This window comes from Daucus carota, chromosome 9, assembly GCF_001625215.2.
Source record: "Daucus carota subsp. sativus chromosome 9, DH1 v3.0, whole genome shotgun sequence".
In the NCBI taxonomy this organism is placed as follows: Eukaryota; Viridiplantae; Streptophyta; class Magnoliopsida; order Apiales; family Apiaceae; genus Daucus; species Daucus carota.
This window is the reverse complement of record NC_030389.2, coordinates 11,355,691-11,382,511: the sequence shown is the minus strand read 5'-3', so window position 1 is coordinate 11,382,511 and position 26,821 is coordinate 11,355,691. Positions and strand designations below refer to the sequence as shown.

At 33.9% G+C, this 26,821-nt stretch overlaps 4 protein-coding genes and 1 long non-coding RNA gene across 5 annotated transcripts; 3 read left to right on the top strand and 2 right to left on the bottom strand.

Annotated features, from left to right (window-relative positions):
- Positions 1–1,422: 1,422 nt before the first annotated feature.
- LOC108201266 (probable carboxylesterase 2) lies at positions 1,423–2,547 on the top strand. Its single transcript, XM_017369557.2, has one exon. It carries the CDS (start codon positions 1,505–1,507, stop codon positions 2,444–2,446), a length of 942 nt encoding a protein of 313 aa, XP_017225046.1. The 5' UTR covers positions 1,423–1,504; the 3' UTR covers positions 2,447–2,547.
- Positions 2,548–3,656: 1,109 nt separating this feature from the next.
- LOC108201265 (probable carboxylesterase 12) lies at positions 3,657–5,171 on the top strand. Its single transcript, XM_017369556.2, has one exon. It carries the CDS (start codon positions 3,883–3,885, stop codon positions 4,849–4,851), a length of 969 nt encoding a protein of 322 aa, XP_017225045.1. The 5' UTR covers positions 3,657–3,882; the 3' UTR covers positions 4,852–5,171.
- Positions 5,172–5,259: 88 nt separating this feature from the next.
- On the bottom strand, positions 5,260–7,876 carry LOC108201264 (pentatricopeptide repeat-containing protein At1g12300, mitochondrial-like). Its single transcript, XM_017369554.2, has 2 exons — positions 5,867–7,876; positions 5,260–5,379 (listed from the first exon to the last, which is right to left on the bottom strand). Exon 1 carries the CDS (start codon positions 7,103–7,105, stop codon positions 6,017–6,019), a length of 1,089 nt encoding a protein of 362 aa, XP_017225043.2. The 5' UTR covers positions 7,106–7,876; the 3' UTR covers positions 5,260–5,379; positions 5,867–6,016.
- Positions 7,877–11,648: 3,772 nt separating this feature from the next.
- Positions 11,649–13,942, bottom strand: LOC135149435 (uncharacterized). Its single transcript, XR_010287860.1, has 2 exons — positions 12,837–13,942; positions 11,649–12,602 (listed from the first exon to the last, which is right to left on the bottom strand). It is a non-coding gene; the product is annotated as an uncharacterized LOC135149435 (long non-coding RNA).
- Positions 13,943–15,217: 1,275 nt separating this feature from the next.
- LOC108200254 (probable carboxylesterase 12) lies at positions 15,218–16,550 on the top strand. Its single transcript, XM_017368349.2, has one exon. The coding sequence runs from the start codon at positions 15,360–15,362 to the stop codon at positions 16,308–16,310; it is 951 nt and encodes a 316-aa protein (XP_017223838.1). The 5' UTR covers positions 15,218–15,359; the 3' UTR covers positions 16,311–16,550.
- The last annotated feature ends 10,271 nt before the right edge of the window (positions 16,551–26,821 follow it).

Here is a 26,821-nt window from a genome sequence, read left to right as displayed (position 1 = left end):
AACACTATGAGCACCCTATTGTGTTTTTGTTAGTCTATGTTACAATTAAAAACACATTACAATTAATTATTTAAAAATAATTTAAGTGTTACCCGTGTGCGAAGCACGGGCAAGATTGCTAGTTTCTAGTAATTAGTGAATAACTTGGAGTATATCCTAGGTAATATGTATAATGGTTGGCTATTTCATTAGATAAATTAATCATGTAAATTATTTTGGATAGCTGTTTTTTGGGATGTTGGTGAATTTTGGATAGCTCGAAATATCATTGATTTAATTTCTACCTTTAACAATTTTTAAATTATGTGTTAAATTAATGAATAGAAAATAAAATAATTAATTATTTTGAATATATTATTTGTTTACTAACCTGTATCGGCAGTTGGCGTTTGTCGCGATTATATTTTGTCCCCGTGTTTTTTTTTTAAAAAAAAGCAATCATTTGTTAAAAAAATGGTGCAAATTTTGGTATGCAGCCCTACTCTAATTAGAATATTGTGGGCCATGTTTGATAAGGTAGGTTAGGTCTCTTTGTCGGAAAATAGTTTATTGTATAAAATAAATTATAACGCAGTTTATGTCTTCAAAGTTAAAACGTTGATGGGGTGTCCTTGTTAGAAGATTGATATTTTATTACAATATAATTCAATTTTCAAAAGTATTTATAAAAATATAGTCAAAATTGTAAATATGTTTGAAATATCATGTTTTTTGATTGCGAGATTGCAAATGAAATTATACAGTAGTTTTAAAATAATTTATAAAGTGGAAAAAAAGGCCCAAGTATACAGTAGTCCTTTTCAAAGAAAAATAATTTATGAATGGCCAATATAGGGTTAATTATCAACTTGGTCACTGAAGTGGGCTTAATGTATCAAGTTGGTCACTGAACTCAAAACGGTATCAAAATGGTCACTGAAGTGGCCATAAATATCAAACAAGTACCTTTAAACATAAGTTCAAACAGTAAAAATATTATTTACAAAGTTTTACATATTATTTTTGAATGTTACTGAAACCAAGTAAAAGGTTATGACTTCTAGTAATTATGATAATATATTTATATTTTATCAAGTTTATTTATTATTTATATTTTATTATATAGTTATTTTCTTTGTTTTAATTAAAAATAAATAATAAATAAATTTGATAAAATCTAAATATATTATCATAAATATTTGAAGTCATAACCTTTTACTTGGTTTTGTTAACATTCAAAAATAATGTGTAAAACTTTATAAATAATATTTTTACTGTTTGAACTTATATTTCAAGGTACTTGTTTGATATTTATGGCCACTTCAGTGACCATCTTGATACCGTTTTGAGTTCAGTGACCAATTTGATACATTAAACCCACTTCAGTGACCAACTTGATAATTAACCCGGCCAATATATGAGCTACCACATTCACGCGTATAAAGTTCCACACTATGACACTAGTACTCAACTTTAACACCATCCTCTTCCTAATATATAAAATTCTCATTTTGATCAGCCACTCATGGATCCTCACAATGATGACATAGTCCATGACTTTTACCCTCTTCTTCAAGTCTTCAAAGACGGCCGGATCCACCGATTCAGAGGAATCGAAACAGTTCCTGCTTCAGTCGATCCTGCCACAGGCGTCCACTCTAAGGATGTCAAAATCAGTGACTCTGTTTCCGCCAGACTTTACGTCCCGAAGTCTGTTGATTCTGATCAGAAGCTTCCACTTCTTGTCTACTTTCATGGAGGAGGTTTCGTGATCGGAACCGCCTTCTCGCCTCTTTACCAGACACATCTCGACTTTCTTGTGGCTCAAGCAAATGTTATGGTGGTCTCAGTTGATTACCGCAGAGCACCCGAGCATCCTCTGCCAGCCGCATATGAGGACTCATTGGAGGCTTTGCACTGGATCGCTTCTCATTCGCGAAGAAGCTGTCCAGAGCCCTGGCTTAACGAGTATGCTGATTTTGAAAGCTTGTTTTTTGCTGGTGACAGTGCAGGGGCAAATATAGCACACAACATGGCTATCCGTGTTGGGACCGAAAAGCCGGAGGGGTATAATGTGGAAGGAATTGTGCTGGTGCATCCGTACTTTTGGGGACGAGAGGCGTTGAGTGGTGAGCCTGTGGAGCCTCAGAGCAGGGATTTTCTAGACAGGTTGTGGAGTTTTGTCAAGCCGAGTACTATAGGGTTGGATGACCCGTGGATCGATCCGAGTAAGGATCCGAGTTTATCAAGCCTCGGATGCAAGAGAGTGATGATATTTGTGGCGGGGAAAGATGTTCTGAAGCAGAGGGGATTGTTTTACAAAGAGGTACTTGACAAAAGCGGTTGGGGTGGAATAGTTGAAGTTGTTGAGACGAAAGATGAGGATCATGTGTTTCATTTGTATAATCCCACAATAGACAATGCTGTGTCTTTGGTTAGGTCAGTGGCATCTTTTGTAAATGAGTGAGGGCAAAATCGATGTGAGTTTGTATCTTAGTTACTCGAATTCGGCGAATGTCTTGAATAAATTCCCAGCTGTTTATCAATAAGAATGCTTCTTTTAGTTTATTGTGGGAACAAAAATATGCTTATGTTCATCCTTCACTATTGCACTTGAATTTGAAAGCAATTTAATTTGATTAATTTCGACAGCCCTGTAGTCGTACGTAGTCTTTACTTTTATAAATATAATCTAAATCAAAATATATCAGTCAATTCCGACCTGGTTCCAGCATAGCCAGACATTGAGGAAAGAGCAAATACGAGAGACTGAAGAAATATGAAATTGTCACCATTACAAGTGTACTGCAAAATCATGTAATGACTAAATGTTCTGAAACCAATGACTGATAAGAAGATTGTAATTTTAACTGACAAGAAGTGATTATGATCTTCAAGTGCATCCCTTTGATGAGCCTTCATTTGGTCATTTTCTAGAAGATTTTACTTTTGCTGCTGATGTTAACCATGATCGGTTAACCCAAAGAAACAAGAGGAAATAAAGTAACAGTATTAAATTTAAGAGCTAAGAATTCAGATTCTCAGAAAGCGAATAGAATCTACTGTAAACCCGAAACAGAGAAACATATAGGCAACACCGATTGAGTGACAGATCCTTTTTCAAGAAAAATTGAACTCATATGCCTCTTTTATTTTTGAAAGTTTTAGCCGAGGGTCAGAGGTGAAAGTGAAGATGATAGCGAGAGGCTGAGGTGTGTTTTAAAACTTATGTAATACTAATTGACAAATCAAGTTAGCAAATGGAGTACCACCCTTAACTACTACCTCTGCTAGTTCTATGTTCCAGAAGCATAAGTGGACAACTGCAGGAAAATATCGAGATTTAAAGTTATTTCTCTCGAATGTTATCTCAAAACGATTATAGTCAAAAAATGTGGCCCAGAGATGCAAAGTGAGGCAAGTTTGAAAAACATGAAACACCAACTTAATTACTGCTCTCCTATGTTACCCGGACTCGCCCAAAATTGTCTAAACTGAATACGTGTAGGAGTGTCGGACTCGGCAATATTTTGAAAATTTTAAATATTAACATAGACCTAATGACACTGTGACTAATCGTTAAAAAAAAACTTTGTATCACTAAGACGAAATTTTTAAAGCACTGAAGTCTTGTTGAAGATGCACTACAGAGCTTGAATCCCTGGCCTCTTCTCAGTGAAGACAAGAGCAAAAGGTTCTGACCGGCCAATAAGTAGTTAAATTAATCATCCTGTTTAGTTAAAGGGACCGCTCAATATTCTATTAAATGTTACACAACTATGTAGTGATCACATCCATCTTTGTTTTTCTGTAAACAAGATATTATAAAGGCCCTGCTGGGCTAGCTAGCAACACACCTGTATCACAAGTTTCTTTCTCTTAATTGTTTCCTCTCAAGCACTCATGGCTTCCACTGATGAGATACTCCAGGACTTCTCCCCCTTTTTCCGAGTCCTAAAAGGTGGCGAGGTGGAGCGATTAGTAGGGAACCATACAGTCCCTGCATCAGTTGATCCGGTCACAGGCGTCCGATCCAAGGATGTCTTGATCAATGCAGAGTGTGGTATTTCTGCTAGACTTTACGTGCCAAAATCCGTAAACACTGATGAGAAACTTCCACTCTTTGTTTATTTTCACGGAGGTGCTTTTGTTATTGAAACTGCCTTTTCTCCGCTCTATCACTGTTTTCTCAACAACCTTGTAGCTGAGGCCAACATTATGGTTTTCTCTGTGGATTACCGCAGAGCCCCTGAAAATCCACTACCCATCGCGTACGAGGACTCATGGTCTGCCATTGTATGGGCAGCTTCTCATTCCTCTGGAAAGGGTCCAGATGCGTGGCTGAATAAGTACGCTGATTTTCAAAGAGTGTTTTTTGGTGGTGACAGCGCGGGGGCTAACATAGCACATAACATGGCCATGCTTTCAGGGTCAGGAAATTCAGATGGTGTGCAAGTTGAAGGGATTGTTCTGGTGCATTCATATTTTTGGGGGAAGGAAGCCGTGGGGGGTGAACCTCTCGACCCGCGAAGTAGAGCCTTTATGGAGAAGTTGTGGCTTTTTGTCAATCCAAGTAGTAGGGGCTTGGATGACCCTCTGATTGATCCAGGTTCAGACCCGAAGATTTCGAACCTGGGGTGCAAGAGAGTCATAGTATTTGTGGCTGAGAAAGATGGTTTGAGGCATAGGGGAGTGTATTACAAAGAATTGCTGGAAAAGAGTGGGTGGGGAGGAAAAGTTGAATTTGTGGAATCAAAAGATGAGGATCATGTATTTCATCTGTTTAATCCCACAAATCAGAATGCTGTGTTCATGGTGAGGTCAATCGCCTCATTCATAAACGAAGGGAAATCAAAGCAAGTTCGTGTTTAGTGATTGCAATAATTCCCCGCCAAATATATCAAATAAATTGTTCATATTATATGCACATGAATAAGCACTTTGATTAAGTTTGTGTCATTCTCATGTTTTATTTGAGTTCAAGTCTGAAGATTACATTCTGAATTCAGAATCCTTGGTTCTGTGTTACAAAATTTGTGGAACCACAAATATAGAGAAGTGCAGAGGTTTTGCTTCTTACTTCTGTGAGGTCATAGGTGAGTAACAGCCACGAAGCTCTCACCGTTCTCAGGGATCTTAGAACATAGTTCTATTTAGTGATCAACAATGTTATATGTGGGGATACCATTTTTTCTTAAAAATCAAATATATAAAATAATATAGAAATGCAAAAAATTAACTTGGTAATGACCAAAGAAGAATATTGTCGTAGTCGAGTGGTTAACAAGAATCACTTGGTATTGATCACACGCACTTTCATTTACCTCATCAAAAGCAAATAGTTCAAATTCAAAATGCTACATTGTAGTTCTTCGGAACAGACAGGGGCTGATCATTCACCTGTTGAGAAACAATAGCAAGAGGATTTGAACCTTAGTCAAAGTTGCAAGACGAAAGCAGGTAGCAAGTATATATATGTACTGAATTGGAGAACCCTGCAGAACCTGGGGGCTGGGTGTGTCAAAACAGTTCATTTTACATTTTTTGGATAATTTTGTGTTACAACTGAGGGGTTAGGAATAAATATATCGGGGTTGATTCTTAAATTCTGATGTGCTGGTGGTTGTAAGAATTATAATTCTGAGCCAGTAAGTTCATGTTTATACAAATACATAAATTTTCTGAGCCTCCAAGCTCATGTTTATACACATACATAAATTTTACTTAGTTGGGCCCTTGGGAGTTGGGTATAAAACTAAAAATATTGATTAAAATTATGTGTCCATGATTCCCTTTTTTTTTTGCTCAGCAAAACATATTACTATAGCAGAAAACTAAAGGAAGTTAAAATATGACAATACATAACAATTACCATAAAATTCAGTACCTACTGCAAAAACCATTTGCAGAAAGCAAGAATGGAGGGATCTTGCTCTTCTTTAGATAATAGGTCTAGTACCATAGATGTGGTAGATGCATCTTCTGAGAATTTACGAGCTCGCATGTTCTCTATCAGTACAACTGCTTCTTCATATCTTTAATTCAAAAGACTTCCACGGATGATCGTGTTGTAAGTTACACTATCCGGTAAACAACCACTAACTTCCATTCTAGAAAGTAATACCTTTGCTTCCTCAAGTAACCCTTCTTGACAAAATCCTTTGATCATTGTAGTGTCTGTCTTCACATCGGGTTGCAAACCTCTCCAAGGAAGCTTATCAAAAATATTTCTGGCCTCGTCAAGTTTTCTGTTCTTGCAGAGACCATCGATGAGGATAGTATGTATTTGAATGTCATGACCTATACCTTTACATTCCATCATTCGAAAGAAGGAAATTGCTTCATCCATGTATTGGTTCTTGCAGAGGCCATTTAAAAGAATTCGACATGTTATGATAGTTGGTTTGTTACCTTTTTTTATCATTTCATGGAAAAGGTTCCGCACCTCATTCTGTCTACCCATTTGAAAGAGACCATACATCAGTGTATTGTAGGTTTCAACTACAGGTTTCAGACCTTCAACAGACATTTGTCTGAGGAGTTTGATAGCTTCGTCTACTTCCTGCCTCTTACAATAGCCATTTATCAGAATGGTATAGCTATTACAATTTGGAGCTATCCCATTTCTCCTCATGATATTTAGCACCTCTAATGCCCTGTCCATTTTGCCTGTTAAACAAAATCCATCCATTAGTGTGTTGTAGGTGATTACATCAGGAGGTAGACTTTTCTCGATCATAATTTCGATAACATCTAGAGCATTTTTTGTCCTCCCTTCTTTGCAGTATGCATCAACTAATATATTATAGGTGTGCAGATCAGGAGAGATCTTCCTAGCACCCATCTCACTTAACAACCGCTCAACGTCCTCCCATCGGCTGGAGCTGCCAAGACCTTGAAGTAATGTGGTATAGGTTATAACATTTGGTGGAATGCCTTTAACTCTCATTACAGACAGAAGATCCAATGCATGATCGACTCGTCTTTCTTTGCACAAAGAATCAATAATCGAGGTATAAGTTATCGCATTGGGTTTACAACCTAACTTCTCCATCTTTCTTAACAACTTGAGAGCCATGGAGGTATTTGAAGTTTTGCAAAGACCATCAATGATGGTGTTATACATAACTACATCGGGCTGAATATCATGAAATCTGATAAGCTTCCTAAATAAATGCTCAGCCTCCAAAGGCCTGTCTTGAGATAGAAGGCCTTTGATGAGAGTGTTGTACGTAAAGACATTGGGCACCCAACCGCTCTTAATGATTCCAGCAAGCAACGAAAAGGCGTAATCAAGTGTATTCAAGTGACAACAGGAATGGATGGCAGTCGTAAGGTAACAATATCAACCGGAATGCTTAATACACGCAATTCTCTAAACATGGAGACAGCTACAGAGTATTCTTTCATCCGAACAATGGCAGTTAACAGTTGGTTGAATTGCAGAACAGAGAGCCTAGGTTTCAAACGAATCATTTTATCGAACACAAGAAGAGCATCGTCAAGTTTATCGAAACCAACTTTAGATTAATGATAAAGTAGTTGTTTTAGTTCGGGATGAGTGGTGGATGGAGAAGGAATAAAGGGAGCTTTGGGCTGTGAATTAGGGTTAGGTTTAGTAGAGAAAAGCAGAAATTGAGAATGGAGTAAAAGAGAACAAGTGCTTACACTATGAGGCATTAACGTGAATGAAGTGAGAGCATGAAAATGAGCAGTGGCGAGTGTTTGAGCTCCTCTGATATAAACTGAGTAGCATGTGTTCCAGGCCACTCATGTCGGGTTTCGGGGCGTATTTGATATTGCCATCCCTGCACTCATGTAATCATTTTGTTAAATAGCGAGGTTTGATTTTATGATAAAATCGTGACTGAAATTGAATAACTTCGTTGTGACTGAAATTGAATACCTTCGTTTTTTGTGATTGAAAACTGAAATCACTGGTCCGGTTTTAAATTTATTAGTTGAGAATTTTAGGTTTCAAAATAGCAATCATATAAAAATAATAATATTAAATATAATTATTGCAATTCTTACAAAAAAATATAAATATTTCAATCATCATCAATATCATCAATATACTTATATAAAGGAGAAGCGAGGGGCGTGTAGTTGGCGCCTCTCATATCGTTCCGTTCTATTTTTCTAATTTTCTGGAATTTTTCAATGAAAAATATCAAAAATTAGAACTACCTTTTTTAGTTTCGGATATATTATAAGTAAGTTTCAGAATATGAATTTGTTTCAGATTATTTATGGAATATAGTAGCTTGAAAGTTTAGTCTGATTTTGTTTCTATATAAAGAAGAAGCGAGGGGCGTGTAGGTGGCGCATTTCACATCGCTCCGTTCTATTTTTCTAATTTTCTAAAATTCTGAATTTTTCGGATGAAAAATATCAAAAATTAGAAATACCTTTTTTAGTTTCAGATATATTAGAAGCAAGTTTCGGAATCTGATTTTGTTTTAGATTATCTATGGAATATAGTAGCTTGAAAGTTTTAATCTGATTTTGTTTCAGATTATTTAATTATGGGAAAGAGTAGCACACAAGTCTCTCTGCACCTATAAATACCCCTGTAGGTTGTTGGGTTTTGGATCATCGAAACACAACCTACTCTCTCTCTCAATACCACAATCCTACCTCTCTTTGGTGATAGTTCTTTTGCTCGATTTCTAACACCGTGGTGCCGTTCTTCTGCAACGATAAGTGAATAAGTGAAGGCTGTTTATATGGTATTAAAAAAAATAAAGGTTGTTGCAAGCAAAGGTAGTTATAGACCGCTATGTGGCAGTCGACAAATCCAAACACGCGAGAAGAATATAGTCTTTACATGATATTGATGGATGATATCAATAAATTAACTATTAGTGATGTATTTTGTTGTTTATTCTTTTATAATATTTGTTTTGTTCATCGGACATGTTTGTTGTTAATTTTTAAATGATTTACTTTGTATACAGGAACATATTATTCATGCATTATCTGTTTGCTCCGTTCAAGCAGCTTTTAAGTGAAGACTCTTCATACATTATTAAAAAATAAAGGATAGTTATAGACCGCTGCCTCACGGATTTAAGTTGGATGTTTTTGTGCACAATCAATCCAAAAACTTTGGAGGTTGGTGACAATGTAAGATAATGATTACTTTTAAAAAAAACACAAATAAAATTAAGATTCGTCGTACTTTAAATTGTTAATTACGTGTAGAAATTTATTTTCATTTTCACTATGAATTATAGTCCATTTTTACAATTTTATATATTAGTATTGGTATTACATCAAGATTTTTTATAATATAAAATTTATTTAATCCTATAAATATTAATTTTTAATCATTAATATACTTTTTTTTATAGACAGCCACAAAATTATTACATTTTACAAATATTAATATTGAATCATTAATATAATTTTTATAGGCCGCCGTAACGCGCGGCTTCTCAACTAGTTACAAACTAATCAAAAAGTATGTATATTTTAAATTTCTAATATATTCCCGAAAACCTTGCAAAGTGTGTATATTGCGAATCCAGTCGTTGCCTAAAGGGCCAAATTTGGGGCAATTTTGGCCTAAATTTTCTCAAACAGTGACCTAAATTTTAGTCCAAATTTAAGTCGGTGAACAGTACTTGCCTAAATTTAGGCCGTCACTATTCACCGGCCTAAATCTTTTTAGTAATATAATAATAACCTTTTATCTTTTGTATATTTAGTTAATTGAAACAATATATTAATTCGGAATAGTATTGAATCTTTTTTTTTTTGTTTTTAACGTAAGAATCCGCAGCCGCTACCCTTTGGGTGCGCATGAATCTTTGTAACTTTTATTTTAGTTAATTAAGTAAAATGTTAAATTTTATTTTATTTTATTTGTTTAAATGTAATGTTTTTCTAATTTAATGACTTTGTTGAGTTTAATATTAATATGAAATCATATATTATTGTTAAAAGATTAGAATAATGATATAAAAATAGTTTGAATAATAAAATATTGATATATGAATTTGGATCAAAATTTATGCCAGACTATTGGAATCCAAAGATGGTTCGATCTAAATTTGGACCAAGATTTAGGCCAAAAACTGGCTCCACGGTTGGAGATGGTAGGGGTGTTCGAGATGCGGGCGGTGCGGTTTTTTCCTAAAACCGCGAACCAACCCGCGCATGCGGTTTGAGAAAATTCGTAAACCGCAATCGCACCGTGTAATATAAAAACCGCGTAAATCACACCACAAGATTGCGGTGCGGTTTGCGTGGTTTATACATTCAAAAAATTTGTACATTTAAGTGACTATAAATATAATTTTAAATTATATGTATTTAAAAATATTATAATATATATACACAAATTTAGTGTTACGATACAAATCAAAAGAAATATAAAGTAAAATATGAGTAGTGTAATGATGAAGATGAAAATATTTCAACTAATAAATTATTTTAGAGAAAACAGATATAATTATAATATTTAATTTGTCGTCTTAGAAATAACCTTAATTTATATTGTAAAATTATTAAAATTAAGTTGAGTTACTTGAACATATATATACACACACATAAGAGATAACATCATAATAAATAATCTATCAATATAATATATATATATATATATATGTGTGTGTGTGTGTGTGTGTGTGTGTGTGTATGTGTGTGTGTAATTATATGTGATATATTTTTATATATTAGAAAATAGCGGTGCGGTTTGAACCGCGCTTGTATAAACCCACACCGCATTGCTCGGTTTGTTAAAATTTTAACCCGCGACCACACCACGAAAAAAACGGCATATAATGAAGTTATCAAATCAAACTAAAGACATAAATAAAGCTATAAATGGGAAAAATGAAACGAAGAAATTATCGGCCACAAGCCCACAACCCTTCCCTGACCCTGAGTTTATTGTCTCACTAATTGCTCTTTAATCTCTCATGCATCTCTCTCTTCTCTCCGGCTAATATTAAGATTTAAGAGTACTAGAGGTCCATTTAATTGGGTGTAGTAGTCATCCTAAACTTAAGTGTATAAATGCATCTTTCTTCTTTGTTAGCTAATATTAGGACTTAAAAGCGCTAAAAGCCCATGTAGATAAGCTGTGGCTGAATTGGATGTAATAGTCACCCTAAAATTAAGTGTACGCAAAATTCAAATTCAATTCGGTTGATAGTTAAAGATTTGATTTTTTATAATATTTTTATGATAAAAATAAAATATTATTCTTTTGAATTCTTACCCCTAACGGTCATTCGATGTTTTAACGTCAAAAATAATTGCCTATATTTCAATGGTCCCCAACATATACGTGTTTGGGACGTTTTGAATAGATACTTGACTTTTGTCACTAGATGAATATATAGTGGAGATGATATTTTTTTTTTCATAGGCTTAACATATAATGACGAGTAAAATGAATATTTATCCATTTTATGGATTTTTTAAGCTTGGCAACCGAAATGATTATTTTATCTGTTCAACGTTTAAAAAGTGTTGAACGTGTATCCGTCCGGTAGTTTTTTTTTTTTTTTAAATCAACAGAGCAACACTATATTAAATCAAGCATCAAAACATCGAAAAGGAAGGAAGGTAAATCACACCATTCCTTATGATCAGACAAAGAACCAGCCTCCCTTGCTAAAGCGTGAGCTACTGAGTTCGCTGATCGTCTAATTAAATAAACTGAATAGGACCGTAAGTCTTTAATAAGAGAACGACAATCTTCCATTGAAAAATAAATGACCCAGCCTTGTTAACCACTACCGATGGAGGTTGGAACCTCTTTTTCCACACCACACTATTTCTATGAGCCCATAACTGCCAAGCTATAGAACAAATAATTTCTAGCTCCTTAGAAGATTTAGGTTGAAATACCTCCATCATTGTGTCATCAAAAGATGAGTTCAAATTTGAAAAACAATCCACCTTAGCAAGCTTCCAACTACTCTGAGCAAACGAACACACAAATATGATATGCTCAGTGTTTCACCTCTTCTTGGCATACAGGACATAAAGGATAGACCTCCACAAATTTACATCTAAAATTGTCCAAAGTAGGAAGACACTTCTGTAAAGCTCTCCAAAATCAAGTTCTTAACTTTCAGAGGCATTGATAATGACCAGAGTTTAAGCCAGTTAAACCCCCCCCCCCAAAACTAAGCACACGACTATAGTCTTGAAACAAACTACAGTATGTACTCTTGACCGAATACACCCCTTTCTCCCCTTCTATCCACAACCACGAATCTTCTGTCCTGCTACTGCTCAAAGGAATTTTTAAAATTTGTTGAACATCATCCTCAATAAATAAGTCCCTCAAAATCTCCAAATCCCATTCCATCATGTCATTAACCATAAAACTACAAACTTTAGTATCTTCTAAACCATAAAACTACAAACTTTAGTATCTTCTAAATCATTCTAAACAGGTGTAATAATCTTCGAGTGACCTACAGTTGGCAACCACGCGTCCTTCCAGATACTAACTGTCTCTCCACTTCCAATTCTTCGAGCACTCCCATTACAAAGCAGGTGCTAAGACGCCAAGATACTACGCCAAACATAACTCGGATTATTCCCCAACCCGACCTCTTCAAAATTACTATTAGGAAAATAACGAGCCTTTAGAAAACCTGCAATAAAAGAGTTAGGGTCAGTTAAAATTCTCCAGGCCTGCTTACATAGCATTGCCAGGTTAAACTCCCGAATACGCTTAAAACCCATTCCACCATATTTTTTAGGGTGGCACATATTTTTCCAGGACATCCATCTAATCCCTTTACTTTTATCCACATCCGAAAACCACCAGAATTTATTTATAAGAACTTCGATATCTTCACATAACTTCATAGGAAGGAGAAACATACCTGCCACATATGAAGGAATGGATTGGATCACTGATTTGATCAGAATTTCCTTCCCAGTCCTGGACACAGTAAGCCCCTTCCAACTCTGCAGCCTGTTCCAAATTTTTTCCTTAACATACCTAAATGTCCCCCATCTATTACTCGAAACAGTTTTGGGAAGACCAAGATACATAGCATCAGCTCGAACAGGAACTTGCAGTGCGTGACTCACAACAGTTTTATTAGAGTCCAACATGTTATGACTAAAAGAGATCGAAGATTTCTAAAAATTCACTTGCTGACCCGAAGCTCTTTCATAAATAATGAGACACTCTTTAATACAATTTGCTTCCATATCATTGGCTCGAAAGAACAAATAACAATCATCTACAAAAAAAAAATGAATGACCACCGGAGCTCCATTAGCAATTTTACAGCCATGAATGGTTTCCATGACTTGTTGTCTACGAATTAAAGCTGACAGACCTTCCGCACACAGCAAAAAAAGATGTGACGATATATGGTCATCTTGTCGTAACCCTCGACTAGGAACAAAAGGGCCAATCTCATTACCTGAAACCACCAATTTGTAAGCAACTGTCAACATACATAATTGAATCCATTTACACCACTTTTCGTCAAACCCCATTCTTCGAAACACCCCCATCACAAAATCCCATTCCACCCTATCATAAGCTTTACTCATGTCAATCTTAAGAGCTGCATAACCTGTTTTACCTTTCGTTTTCCTATGCAACCAATGATTAATCTCAAATGCTGCAATTGCATTATCCGTAATAAGATGGTCCGGAACAAATGCACTTTGAGATTCAGAAATAATACCTGAAAGCATCCGTCCTGTAGTTAAAAAGCGTTGGACGTAATAAAAAAATGTTATAATTCTGATGGTTAGATATTCATACACGGATAGAAAAGTAGTATACTATTTAAAACGTCCATAACAAGTTGTTTTTGAGACTGATTGATTATTTTTGATGAATTTTAAAATATTAAAAATTAGATGAGACACCCAAAAAAGAAACGGCAAAAAAGAGGGTTGAGCTTGAGACCGAGCAAGTAGCAAATATAGTAAGGTTGGGCCGAGCTAAAAATGAGGCATGTCATCTCTAATTGAATTTACACCTGGATGATAGTGGTAAGTATTTCAAACAAATTGTAATTCTCTATTCTCTCAAGTAAAAAATATATGTCTATACACAAAATATATATATTTTAACATTTAATTATAATTATATTTTTATGTTTGTAATAATAACTATGTATGTCGATTATTAAACTAAATTGTTATGAGAAATTTGTCAACAATTTTTTTATTGACACTAGTTAACAACGCCAGTCCATTTTAAATGTTATTCAGAAATGTTCAAAGAGGTTAACTGCAGATCAACGGCGTTAATTACTTAGGATAATAACAAGGCAGTTACGTTTTGATTATTAAATTAAAATTAAAATGGGTAATAAATATACAACCAGAAACATATATAAGAACCACTGTGAAAGCTCCTTTTCTGAGATAAATCAGACACATTTACGTCAAAAACGAGCGTCTATATTTGACTAATGGCATGTGATGATGTGGGGAATTTTTATTTATTTTTGATGAAGCATGTGGGGGATAATAAAACGACGCATGTCATCTCCCATTGACTTTTTGCTGGTGTTTTATACAATTTGCAATCCACATTCTTTCAAATAGAATGTGAAATGTAATTTTTATTTTATATTTTAGTACAGCTTGATTTTTGACTATATATTAACTGAAATATATATATATTATATAATTAAAAAAATGAAAATTTATATCAGCAGAAAATATATTTAGTCTGTTATAATATATAATTTCCAGATTTTAAAACAATAAATGAATAATTTGTAATATTTAGTCAAAAATTAGTTAATGTGAACTTTCGGAAAATTAAAATGAAAATGTAAAAGAGTACATATGAATTATTATATTTATATATTCTCACTGATACGTTCTAAAAGTAAATGATTAATCACGATCGATTAATCAATGTTCCGTAAGTCGCCGAACTGATTAACACTTCAATCAAGTTGATTACTCTCTGATTAATTTAATTAATATCCGATTAATCTTTATTTTGTGATCTTATCGACTAAATACTATTTCCATTTTTACTATACTGATTATAAATATAAATTATTATGAGAAATATGTCAATTAAAGCTTAATTAACTAAGGATTTGACTGGTGTGTGCCCATGCGTACATGCTAAGCACCAATATCTATAATTTTGGTGGATTTTGATTGGTGTGGTTGGTGAATTTGCAGGGGATCCACCATGATAAAGAAGCATGAGCCAATCAAAATCCATTAAACATATAAAATTTGATGCTTAGAGCACACACCAGCAAAACCGATTAATTAAAACCACATCATTTAAATGTTATCCATCTACTACCTCCATACTTCTCCATTATATACCAACACTACTGCCCACACACTCACAAATCAAGTTTTCTAGTTTTTTTTCCATCTCAATTCTTCGTTCTTAATAAGTCATGGACTCTGCTAATGAAGTACTCCATGACTTCTTCCCCATGTTTCGAGTCCTCAAAGGTGGCCAGGTCGAGCGTCTCATGGGGAACGACGTCGTTCCCGCATCGCTCGATCCAGCCACCGGCGTCCAATCCAAGGACGTCTCGATAAACGCCGATTCCGGCGTTTCTGTTCGACTCTACGTGCCAAAAGCCGCCGATCCCGCTCACAAACTCCCCCTCCTTATTTATTTTCACGGTGGGGGTTTTGTGGTCGAAACCGCCGCTTCGCCCGCTTACCACAATCACCTCAACAATCTCGCGGCCGAAGCAAACGTCGTAGTTGTCTCCGTGGATTATCGCCGCGCGCCGGAGCATCCTCTCCCCATCGCGTACGAGGATTCGTGGGATGCGGTCAAATGGGTGGCTTCTCAATCATCAGGGGAAGAACCGTGGCTGAATGAGTACGCTGATTTTGAACGCGTGTTTTTCGCGGGTGACAGCGCGGGGGCGAACTTAGCACACAACATGGCAATCCGGGTCGGGCTGGAGAACCCGGACGGTTTCAACCTGGAAGGGATTGTTCTGGTGCACTCGTATTTCTGGGGGAAAGAACCGGTGGGCGGCGAACCGGTTGAACCGGAGCATAGAGTGCTTATAGAGAAGCTGTGGGTTTACACGTGCCCGGGGAGTAGCGGAACGGATGATCCGTTCATGAATCCGGGTTGTGATCCGAGGATATCGGGGCTGGGGTGCAAGAGAGTGTTGATATTTGTGGCGGAGCAGGATCTGTTGAAGCACAGGGGATTGTATTATAAGGAGGTGTTGGAGAGGAGTGGTTGGGGTGGGAAAGTGGAGGTGGTGGAGACGAGAGATGAGAATCATGTGTTTCATCTCTTTAACTCCGCCACAGAGAATGCTAAGTCCTTGGTGAAGACATTTGCGGGTTTCATGAATGAGGGCAAGAGTGGGTGATGCATCTCGGTGCTTTGGTTGTAACGGTTCCACACAAATAAATTAATAAAAGGTTTTTAACTTTTGTATTTATGATATCGATACTTGAGTGAAATTAAATTGCAAGATATATTGTTTCTCATGTAAGAAGAAGATAGGAGTACTCTCTGTTTTTTATATGTTGGACGTTTAAAGTCATAATACATGATGTATTAAGAAATATGAGTAACACGTACACCTGGAATGTAGGTTTTGTCACAATATGTGTTCCGTTTTATCTTCTATTGTCGACGGTCTATTACTCAAATCTTCGCAATTTCTTTAGCTTGAAATTTTTCTTCATATTTCTGATATTCATTGTTTTCAGAGGTATTATATTGGATGTTGATATAGTGTATTTAAACCGGATGTAGTCACAGTAGTACTCCTTTCATCCACAATACATAACGCTTTAGCTGGTACACGAAAGTGTATACCATGATTCTTCTGTCTATCAACAACTGCATGCATTATGCGGTGGATGTGAAGAAGTAGGCCATTATCTCGGTAATAATGGGCTAATTTAGTATTTGCAGTGAATCTCCCTGTTAAGTAATCATCATTACAGTAGGAACTTCCAATTCTCTCGCAAATATAGCCCTTTCTTTCTTCACATGTACCCGCAGTAGCGTTTAAGTAATGCATTTTGATTTAACCAATTTCAGCCTGTGCTTTATAAATTGCTTCGGCACAAAATAAGAAACGATCTCTCCAACGCATAAATGGTTGAGAGTTCACATTCTCATCATCTTTGGTAAAATCTTTCTGTAAATAATTTTTGCCTCATAATACTTGTCCACTTTTACTTTTAGTTTCCAATGTAAATATATTGACATTATTTCAAAATTGCCTTTCTTGAAAGTTGTGCAACAATTAATGTGTGTTAAATAAGAGTCTACATTCATGTATTTATTAGGGATACAATTGAGAAATTTATATCTAAATAATGTTTTCTTAATATGAGTAATTTTTTCAAGGGCTTGTTTATCCTGTGCCCTCAGGGCACAGGTTTCACAAAATAACAAATTTCATACATTTTGCAATGTTTTTATTCCATTCTATAGTTGCAGAACATACGTGGTATACGGTACTACAGTAAATATGTGGACTACATAGAACTTTGTTCCTCTTAACTACTCCTAATATATTTTATAATAATAAACTTGTAAGCAAACGTCCTCTCTCCATTCATTTTCTTTTGTAGTTTTATACACACAACTTACTTTTAATAATATAAAATAAAATAAGAAGCAAATATAACAAATATTGTTGGAGTTGAACCCGCATTAAATCATTAAGAGTTAATACTTTAAATTATATTTAAGAGTGAGTTGAATGCAAGATAACAATAGTTAGATACCAGATACTGCAACAATAGTTTCTCATAAAAGATCAATCCTCTGTCAGAATCTTGACGCAAGGATATATATTTGGATTTTTAAATTTGTTCTCTCGACAGAAATTAAAAATCCAAAGAAATGATTTAATTGTATCAGTGAGATTGGGGTTTTTTTTTCCTTATCAATTTATGTATGAAACCGTGGAAGAAAATTAAACAGCCTAGAAATTCATCTTTTAAGGACTATAACTCCGAAAATGAAAAGTACCAAAATATAGCCCGTGTTTTACTAATTCCAAGTTTATTTTTTCATACAACGATAGAACAAAAAAGAACGAAATACTCCCTCCGTCCCTTTTTTACATGGTCTTTTTGAAAAAAAAATATTTGTGTCAAAATATTTGTCCCTGTTTTTTTTTCAAAGCAAATTTTTGAATGTTTTTCTAAAGAATATCCTCAGAATACAAGTTTTCATTTTTGACTACCACACATATACTACACAAAAATCATTTAATGCAGTGTATGTATTAGTGATAAAAAAAGAAATTAAATACTCAACAAATTTTTTTTCTTAAAATACAAAATTTTTCAAAAGAAACATATAAAAGAAGACGGTTGAAGTAGTTAATTTTTGATGTTGAATCAAAACAAAACCAAATTTAACAAGGAAAATGCTAGGGACCCCAAATATTTGTCCCAAAATTTTTTCCCAAATGACGTGGCAAAATTTCATTGGTTGCATTCATTCTCATAATAATGAGAGCCCCCTGCAGATTCATCAATCACCCAATCAAATTTCGCTACTTATTATCCACGTCATTTGGTAACAAATTTTGGGAAAAAAATTTGGGGTCTCTAGCATTGCCCATTTAACAATGATGATGCACTGGGTGCAGTTTGCTAAGAGAGTGGTGGGAGTGAGCACAGAAGGTTCAGTTGGATAAGTGAATGTTGATTTGCTAAATATTCGCTAATCTGTCAAAACAAACATGGATACACGGGAGTCGGGATCATAAGAGCATCTCCAACGGTGTTGGTTATAATCGTTGGCTAAATTGGACGTGTAAGATATTATGTAAAATTTGCTGAACCTGTAAGACATTTTGCTTCAATGGTACTGACTATATTGGTTGGCTATAATTTGAAAATAGTATGTTATTAATATTTTAAATTGTTAAAATAGAATATATCATAATATCAGTTCAATATGGTAATAAATGATATACAATCTTCCTACAGATTTCTTACAGACCTGTAGAGGTTCGACAAATTTAGCCATCCATAGGAGGTTGGCTAAATTTATAGACAACAGGTGAGCATGGTTAGAGTTGAGTTTTTGGAGCTGTTGGCTAAATTTTTTTATTTTAAGTATGCCAATTCACTTTTTAGCCAAGGGTTTTAGATGGTTGGAGATGCTCTAAGCGGGTGTTTGTCATGCCTTAAAACAGATATTCATAGTTTATGTTCATTGTTTGCATGCATTTTGAGGCTCTTATAAAGTATAGTTTTACAATTTTTTTCTAAAATTTTCATTTTCTGAATAAAATTTTAAACATCAAACTTTTATTCAGGGAAAAAAATTTAAAAAATATATTATGAAACTATATTTTAAATAAGCCTTAAAAAACGTACCAAAAAATAACGTAAATAAATGATAGGGACAGAGGGAGTACTTTTTACGAGTCGCAAGTTATGCAAGAGTGAAAAATAATTTTTAATTTATGAGTGTTATATTTATAATTTTTAGATATAATAATTATTAAAATAATGATAAAATATTAATATAAATCATCATTTAATGGGATCATATACAATTTGTAAAGTCGAATTTAAAAAAAATCACAAGGAAAATCAAGATTTTTAATGTTTTAGATTCTGGTTTAAAGCATGTTCAAAAGTGATGCTAAAATACGTACAGTTATTACTATATTTTAGCATCAAAAAATTAGTTGTGATTTTAAAATATAACTTCTACTCCAGTTGACATAGTCAAAATAGCATCCAATAATTTTCAGGACTTTTTTCATAAATATCCAAACTTAAAAGATTTTTTGCAAAAATATTGTCATTTTATAAAATAAATAATAAAAATACTATATTCCGAAAAATATTTGCAAAAATACAGAGGTTGTATTTGCAATCATATCTGCAACTATTAGTTTTTATATATGCAATTTTGAAAAAAATCTGTTGAAAAATATATTTAATTGCATAATAAGTTGTAAGTGGCGAAAATGAGTACCCCCACAGAGCCCATACTAATATCACAAACAATGAAATCAATTAAAAGTAACCATCAAATCATTAATATATTTATATAAAAGAGAAGCGAAGGGCGTGTAGGTGGCGCCTCTCAAATAGCTCCGTTCTATTTTTCTAATTTTCTGGAATTTTTGGATGAAAAATATCAAAAATAAAAACTACTTTTTTGTCTCAGATTAATTGATATGGTATATATCTTGGCATTAATTAATCTGATTCCGTTTCAGATTATTTATGAAATATAGTAGCTTACAAGTTTTTTATTCTAATTCTGTTTCAAATTATCTAATTATAAAAAAGAGTAGCACACAAGTCTCTCTGCACCTATAAATACCCTTATAGGTTGTAGGGTTTTGTATCATCTAAACACAACCTACTCTCTCTCAATACCACAACCCTACTCACTGGTGGTGCCGTTCTTATGCAACGACATCATAACCCGTTTAATCTTGGGAAGTTATCGTTCTACACATACGGTGAGGGGGCGAATACACTTTATAAACAATTTTTTTTTGCCTATATATGTTCTCCATCTAATACAATAATGAGTTACAATATGATAGATGTTTTGAATGGCGATAGAGATGATTGATTGACGAAACTAAGAGTTTGTTGGATGTGGGAGTAGACTGCTATCTCATGAATATAAATTGATGTTTTTGTGGACAACCAATCCAAAAAAATTAAAGGAAGGAGTCACTAATATACACCTGCATGGATTGGAATTCATACGTCTCGACATGATTAATGTTCGCATAAATAGAACATAATGTTTATCCGTATTAAAATTGGGGATGGTTTCAGAGTTGCACCTTAATATCTTTTTGACTTTTACGCACTTATGTTTTTGCAAGCTTACTGTCTGTTTTATTGGTCAATCAATGTATATTGCTAGACGTCATCAACCAATTCTGTTAAAGAGCCGTATGCGGTGTACATGTCTAATAGGTAGTGTTTGAAAATTAATGACAATGTTAGTGAAAAACATGATTACTTCTTAAAAAAACGCAACCAAAATTTAGTTTCGTCATGTTTTAAATCGTTAATTATATGTAGAAATTTATTTTCATTTTTTCACTCATGAATTATAGTCCAATTTTGTAATTTTATATATTAATATTGGTATTGCATCGAGATGTTTATCATATAAAATTTATTTTATTCTGCAAATATCAATTTTAAATAATTAATATAATTTTTATAGACTGCCACACATTTATTTTATCTTACAAATACTAATTTTGAATCATTAATATAATTTTTATAGGTCGTCGCAACGCGCGGCTTCTCAACTAGTTAACTAAAAACAACGAACCTAACAACGCATTTTTCTAAAATACAACCTCGTGCTCTTTGTTATCGAAAGAACAACCGAGTACAATTTCACTACAGCTCGGAGACTGTACACAAGAGCTTGTCATCAACATCTCGATGAACACATTAACAGGAAGCATTCCCACAACATTTGGGACTATCAAATTCAATATCGGCAAAATCATTATCAAATTCAAAATCATCTCGAAGGCAAAATGCACGGACATGCCCAATTTCCAAAGGCATTTTAAGTTCGGGGACGTCTAATTGATCAGCGCAAGAGCGAGAATAGAGAATGAGAAGTCATTATCGGTGAGAAATGATTTGGCGAGAGAGGGGTGAGGGTTTCGATGTGGGATTGGACGAAGGAGGGAGGTGACTTCGCGATAAGTGGAGGAAAGAGGGGGGTAAAAGAGATATGGTATTTTTGCAATTTAATTACTTATATATTTAAAAAGATAATAATTTGTAAGATTTTTGACAAGGTAATAATATATTTACAAAAGTTAGCATGTGAGGGATTTTTTTTTGACGAATCATGTGGGGATATTAAAACGCCGCATGTGCTCTCTCATTGACTTTCCGATGTTGAAGTGTTTTATACAATTTGCAATCCACATTCTTTCGAATAGAATGTGAAGTATATTTTATGGGGCCGTTTGGGTTAGCGTAAAAAAAGTGATTTTTTGCTTATAGTAAAGAAGTGGAGTAGAAGTGAGAAGTAAATAAGTTAATAAAATGTTTGGAAAAAAAACAGAAGCTGTGAGACAGAAACTAGCATTCTCAGCTTCTTAAAAGTGCTTCTACTTTTTTACAAAAACGGGTCAAGAGAAGCAGAAGCCAGAAGCAGCTTCCGCTTCTCTCAACCAAACACGCCATATATTTATGTACAGTTTGATTTTTGACGAGTCAAATAGATTCCACATTGACTGAAATTTATATGTATTATATAATTAAGAAAATGATAAAATTATATTATTATAAAGTATATTTAGTCTATTTTAAAATGTAATTTTCAGATTTTAATAATAATAAACAGATAATTCATAATATATAGTCAAAAATTGATTAATTTGACTTCTTAAAACCTAAAATAAAAATATAAAAGGGGACGGAGAGTACTATATTCATGTATTCGTATTAGTAACACCAAAAGTTGATTATAAACTCTGTTTAAAAAGTTGATGATTAATCATGATTAATTCCTATTCCGTAATTCGCTGAACTAATTAACTCTCTGATTTATCCCGATTAATCTGATTGATCCCCGATTAATTTAATTAATCTCTAATTAATCCTTACTATTTCGTGATTTCACTGATTAAGTTTCATTTCCGCTTTTTACTATACTGATTATAAATATAAATTATTGTGAGAAATATTTCAGTTAAAGCCTAATTAATATTTTTTATTATTTGATAATATTGGCACTAATTAACAGAGCCACATCATTTAAATATTATCCATCTACCACCTCTACACTACTCCTTTCTATAATAACAGTGTTCTAAAAATCGGTATGACCGTTTTGGCGGTGCCTAGCTTCTAGGCGGCACCAAAACGCCCTGATTTGGTCTTAAGCGGTGAATTAGACGTTTTTTTTACAAAAATCGGTCCTATGCGGTCCAGGCGGCCAATAATAAAAGAAATTATTTCCAATTAATAAAATCTAAAATTTTGATTATATTATAAGAAATTAAGTATTTACTTGTACTTAACTTAATACCTTATAAAAAAGTAAAATGACTAATTTTATTTAATATTTCTTACATTATTTATAAGATATTGATTGGTATATATTTATTTAATCAATGATTTTGTATTGCATGTATCAAGTATCAAGTATTTATTCAATATATGATATTATATTTCTTAAAAAAAATATGCTATTATATTGTTTACAAGTTTAACTCTACTAGTAGTGAAAAGTAGATAATATTATCAAATTACGGGGTCGTTTGGCTGAGCTTAAAAGAAGTGACTTATTACTTAAAGTAAAAAAGTGGATTAAAAATGATAAGTTGGTTTGGACTTATAAGCTGCTATAAGTGTTTGGATATCGTGACTTATAAGTTTTTTAAGTGTTTGGATAACTTAATTTATAAGTTGGTATAATTTGGTAATTTTGTAATATAATAATTTGTTTCTTTTAAAAAATAAATTATAATAATAAAAGATCTTTTATTTTTAATACATGAAATATTTTAAAAATACTAAATTTTATCAGAACATTGAAGCACCAAAAAAGGAAAATATTCTTTCATCTGCAGCAACACTTGGGAGATGAAGATCATATCAATTGATGCTTGTCTATCACTGAACACCGGGAATGGAGAAAAGAAGCAGAAGCCGAGCCTCAGCAATAAGTTAGGTTTTCTAGCTTATTTATTGAGCTTCTTTTAGTTTAAATAAGCACTTCTTTCAATTTGCCAAACGGACGCAAAGAAAAAGAAAGTGGGCTTGTGAGCTTTTAAGCTCAGAAGCTACGTTCCCAAACACCCACTACATTTAATTATAATAATTTAAAAATAATATATGTCCGATTAATCTTTCCGATTAATCCTGATTTCCCGATTAATCACTAGAGGGTATCCCGACCGTACCACCTGGGACAGGATGGCTATTTCTTGAACACTGAATAATAACACTGCTACCCACACACTCACAAATCAAGTTTTCTGGGTTTTTTCTATTTTAATTCTTCGCTCTTAATTAGTCATGACTCTGCTAATGAAGTACTCCATGACTTCTTCCCCATGTTTCGAGTCCTGGAAGGTGGCCAGATCGAGCGTCTCATGGGGAACGACGTCCAATCAAGGACCGCCAATTACGAAAATAGCGACCGAAAAATTTCAGCACAAAAACCGTCGTTGAAAAAGCATTTGCCACCTATTATATTTTTGCCGACAACTTTGCTACGGAGAGCAGCAGTTTTAACAATTACCGTCAGGAACTTAACAACAAAATTGTAACAATCCAGCAACTATAAACTCTTGTTGTTATATCGGTCTGCATTAAATTAATATTCCATCTTGCAGATCAAATAAATTACTACACTCGAGTCTCTTGGAATCCATAGTCCGTATCCAACAAACAACAAAAAAACATACTATGTTAAAACACCATTCTACATTTTAAAAGTAGTCATCCAGAATACAGAATCAAGAAAAAGAGTGCTTACTGCTATTTTCTATCCAAGGGATTATAGCTCTTGTTAACGGAGGATTTTGATCAACAAGAATTTTATGAGTTTGGGGATTTAAGGTTTATGAAAAAAGAGAGGTTGAGCTTGATAAATGTCTTGATCTGTCTCGTGTATCGGATCTCATATCACAAGATGCCCGCGTACGTATATTTTTATAAGATCAAGCCCACGCAGTTCTGTTGTTATTGGGCCTATCCCGATAGACTTTAGGGATATCCATGTTTTTTTTATGCAAAGGGATATGCCATGTTAAATGCTGAGTTAATTGATTTTAATCTGATATAATCTTCGAGTTGTGATATCTTTCCTGATTTAAAAGATATCATTTGGAGATATTTTCTGTAATTATTGATTCTTTCCTCGTTTCATAATTACTTGTTGGAAATTAATTAATTATTAATCTTAAATAATAAAAAAATTAAGAAATAAATAGGTTATGTCAAGATATGGCATAACAATAACCCCCGGTTCTTCAGTATAGTTGGATGTACCGGAGAACTAAAACTCTTCAAGCTTCCGAATGCCTATAGTCGCTGAAACAACTGGATATAAAATATCAGTAAACTATATAGAGTAATGCAGTGCTAGCAATATGTACGCTGGTGCAAGTATGACATCATGTAAGGACCAAAATGAAATATAAATCTGCCAAGATTTTTAAAGAGCAAGCAATATAATTTGAAATCCATTGAGGACTTCATCGTCAAGTTAGGACCTTGGCATTTGTACAGACCCCAATTATCGTACAAGCTCCTCAAGTGTCTAAGCAACCACGCAGGATGTAGTAGGGACAAGTCTTTTTGTCAAATGGATATACTTGAGCGAATGTGTTTGACACATTGACAGGCCTTCAGTCATGTAAAATTACCCTTGTGCTCGTGAGAGAGGGGAGCCTTCAATAAAATAAGTTGTATCCAGTCAACTCTTTTGTGAAGAGGAGGGACTTTGGTATCCGGTAGTTGCTGACTCTTTTTTTAACAGTGTAGCAATGCGGGACTTACAAGTTTGCCTAGGCTGCCCTAATTTACTCGCAAGTTTGAAATATATTTTTTCTGACATATATATTACCGCAACAATATATGTAAAATATTTTACAAGCGCAATCAAAAATATAATAAGCATGATGACTTGAAAATCGTCACAATATATAGAAAATTTCTTGAAAATATGTTGCTTGCAATCCAAAATATAATAAGCATGATGTTTTTTTTTTGTTTTTTGGGGCCATGAAAGTAGAAAATGTGAGCTTTTTTTAGTGAATTACATTTTATTATGAAGTTTTTAAAATTTTAATATGTAATAAACTTTATTTATTAATAAAGTTTTTTTTATTTTCATAATTTCAATTTTTTAATTTAAAAATTTAAATTACCAAACACTAAATTGACTTATAAGTAAAAGTTATCCAAAAACCTTTAAAAACTTATAAATCAAATTCACTAATCACTTATAATTCCGTTTTTTATTTTAAATAATAAGTCACTTCTTTTAAGATAAGACAAACGGCCCCTAATTTATACTAAATTATCATTATATTTAGTACTCCCCCTGTTTTTTTTATTTGACGTTTTAATTTTTGGCACACATCTTTAGTGAGTTGACCGGGACACCGGGTAATAAAATTTATTGTTTTTTATTTTTGTGAATAAAATTTTTGTCTATATATTTTTTATTTTGAAAAAAATTTTGAAAATAATATTTTTAACTACTCAGTCAACACTAGGGGTGTAATTAAGCCGAGCCGAGTCGAACACTATCAGGCTCGGCTCGGTTGAAAAGTTCGAGGTTCGAGCTCGAGTTCGAGTTCGATCGAGCCTTTAATTTCAAGTTTGGAACTCGGTTCGTAAACTGTTCGATAGGCTCGAGTTCGGCTCGAAAGCTCGAATCAAGTCACTAAATATTGACAAAACTCGAAATATGATTGGTTTGGCTCGAGTTCGATTCTATTAAATATATAAATTATAAATCAAATATTAAATATATTTGTAATAACATATTTATGATATAAAAAATTTAAAAAAAAGTAAGGCTCGATAAGGCTCGCGAACCTTACGAGCCGAGTAATTTGAAGTTCGAGCTCGGCTCGGCAAAACATCCAAATAGCTCGAGCTTGAGCTCGGCTCGATTGTTATGGAATCAAATTCGAATATTTGACGAGCCGAGTTCAAGTAGCTCAGAAACAGCTTGGTTTGTTTACGCTCCCGGTCAAAACACTCGTCAAAACGTTAAATAAAAAACAACAGAAGGATTAACTCCGAAAAATGAAAATATCGGCATTAATTAACAAAGCCGCACCGTTATCCATCTACCACAGCTATACTCGTCCATTATATATAGTACCACTACTATCCACGGTTCCACACTATCAGGGCT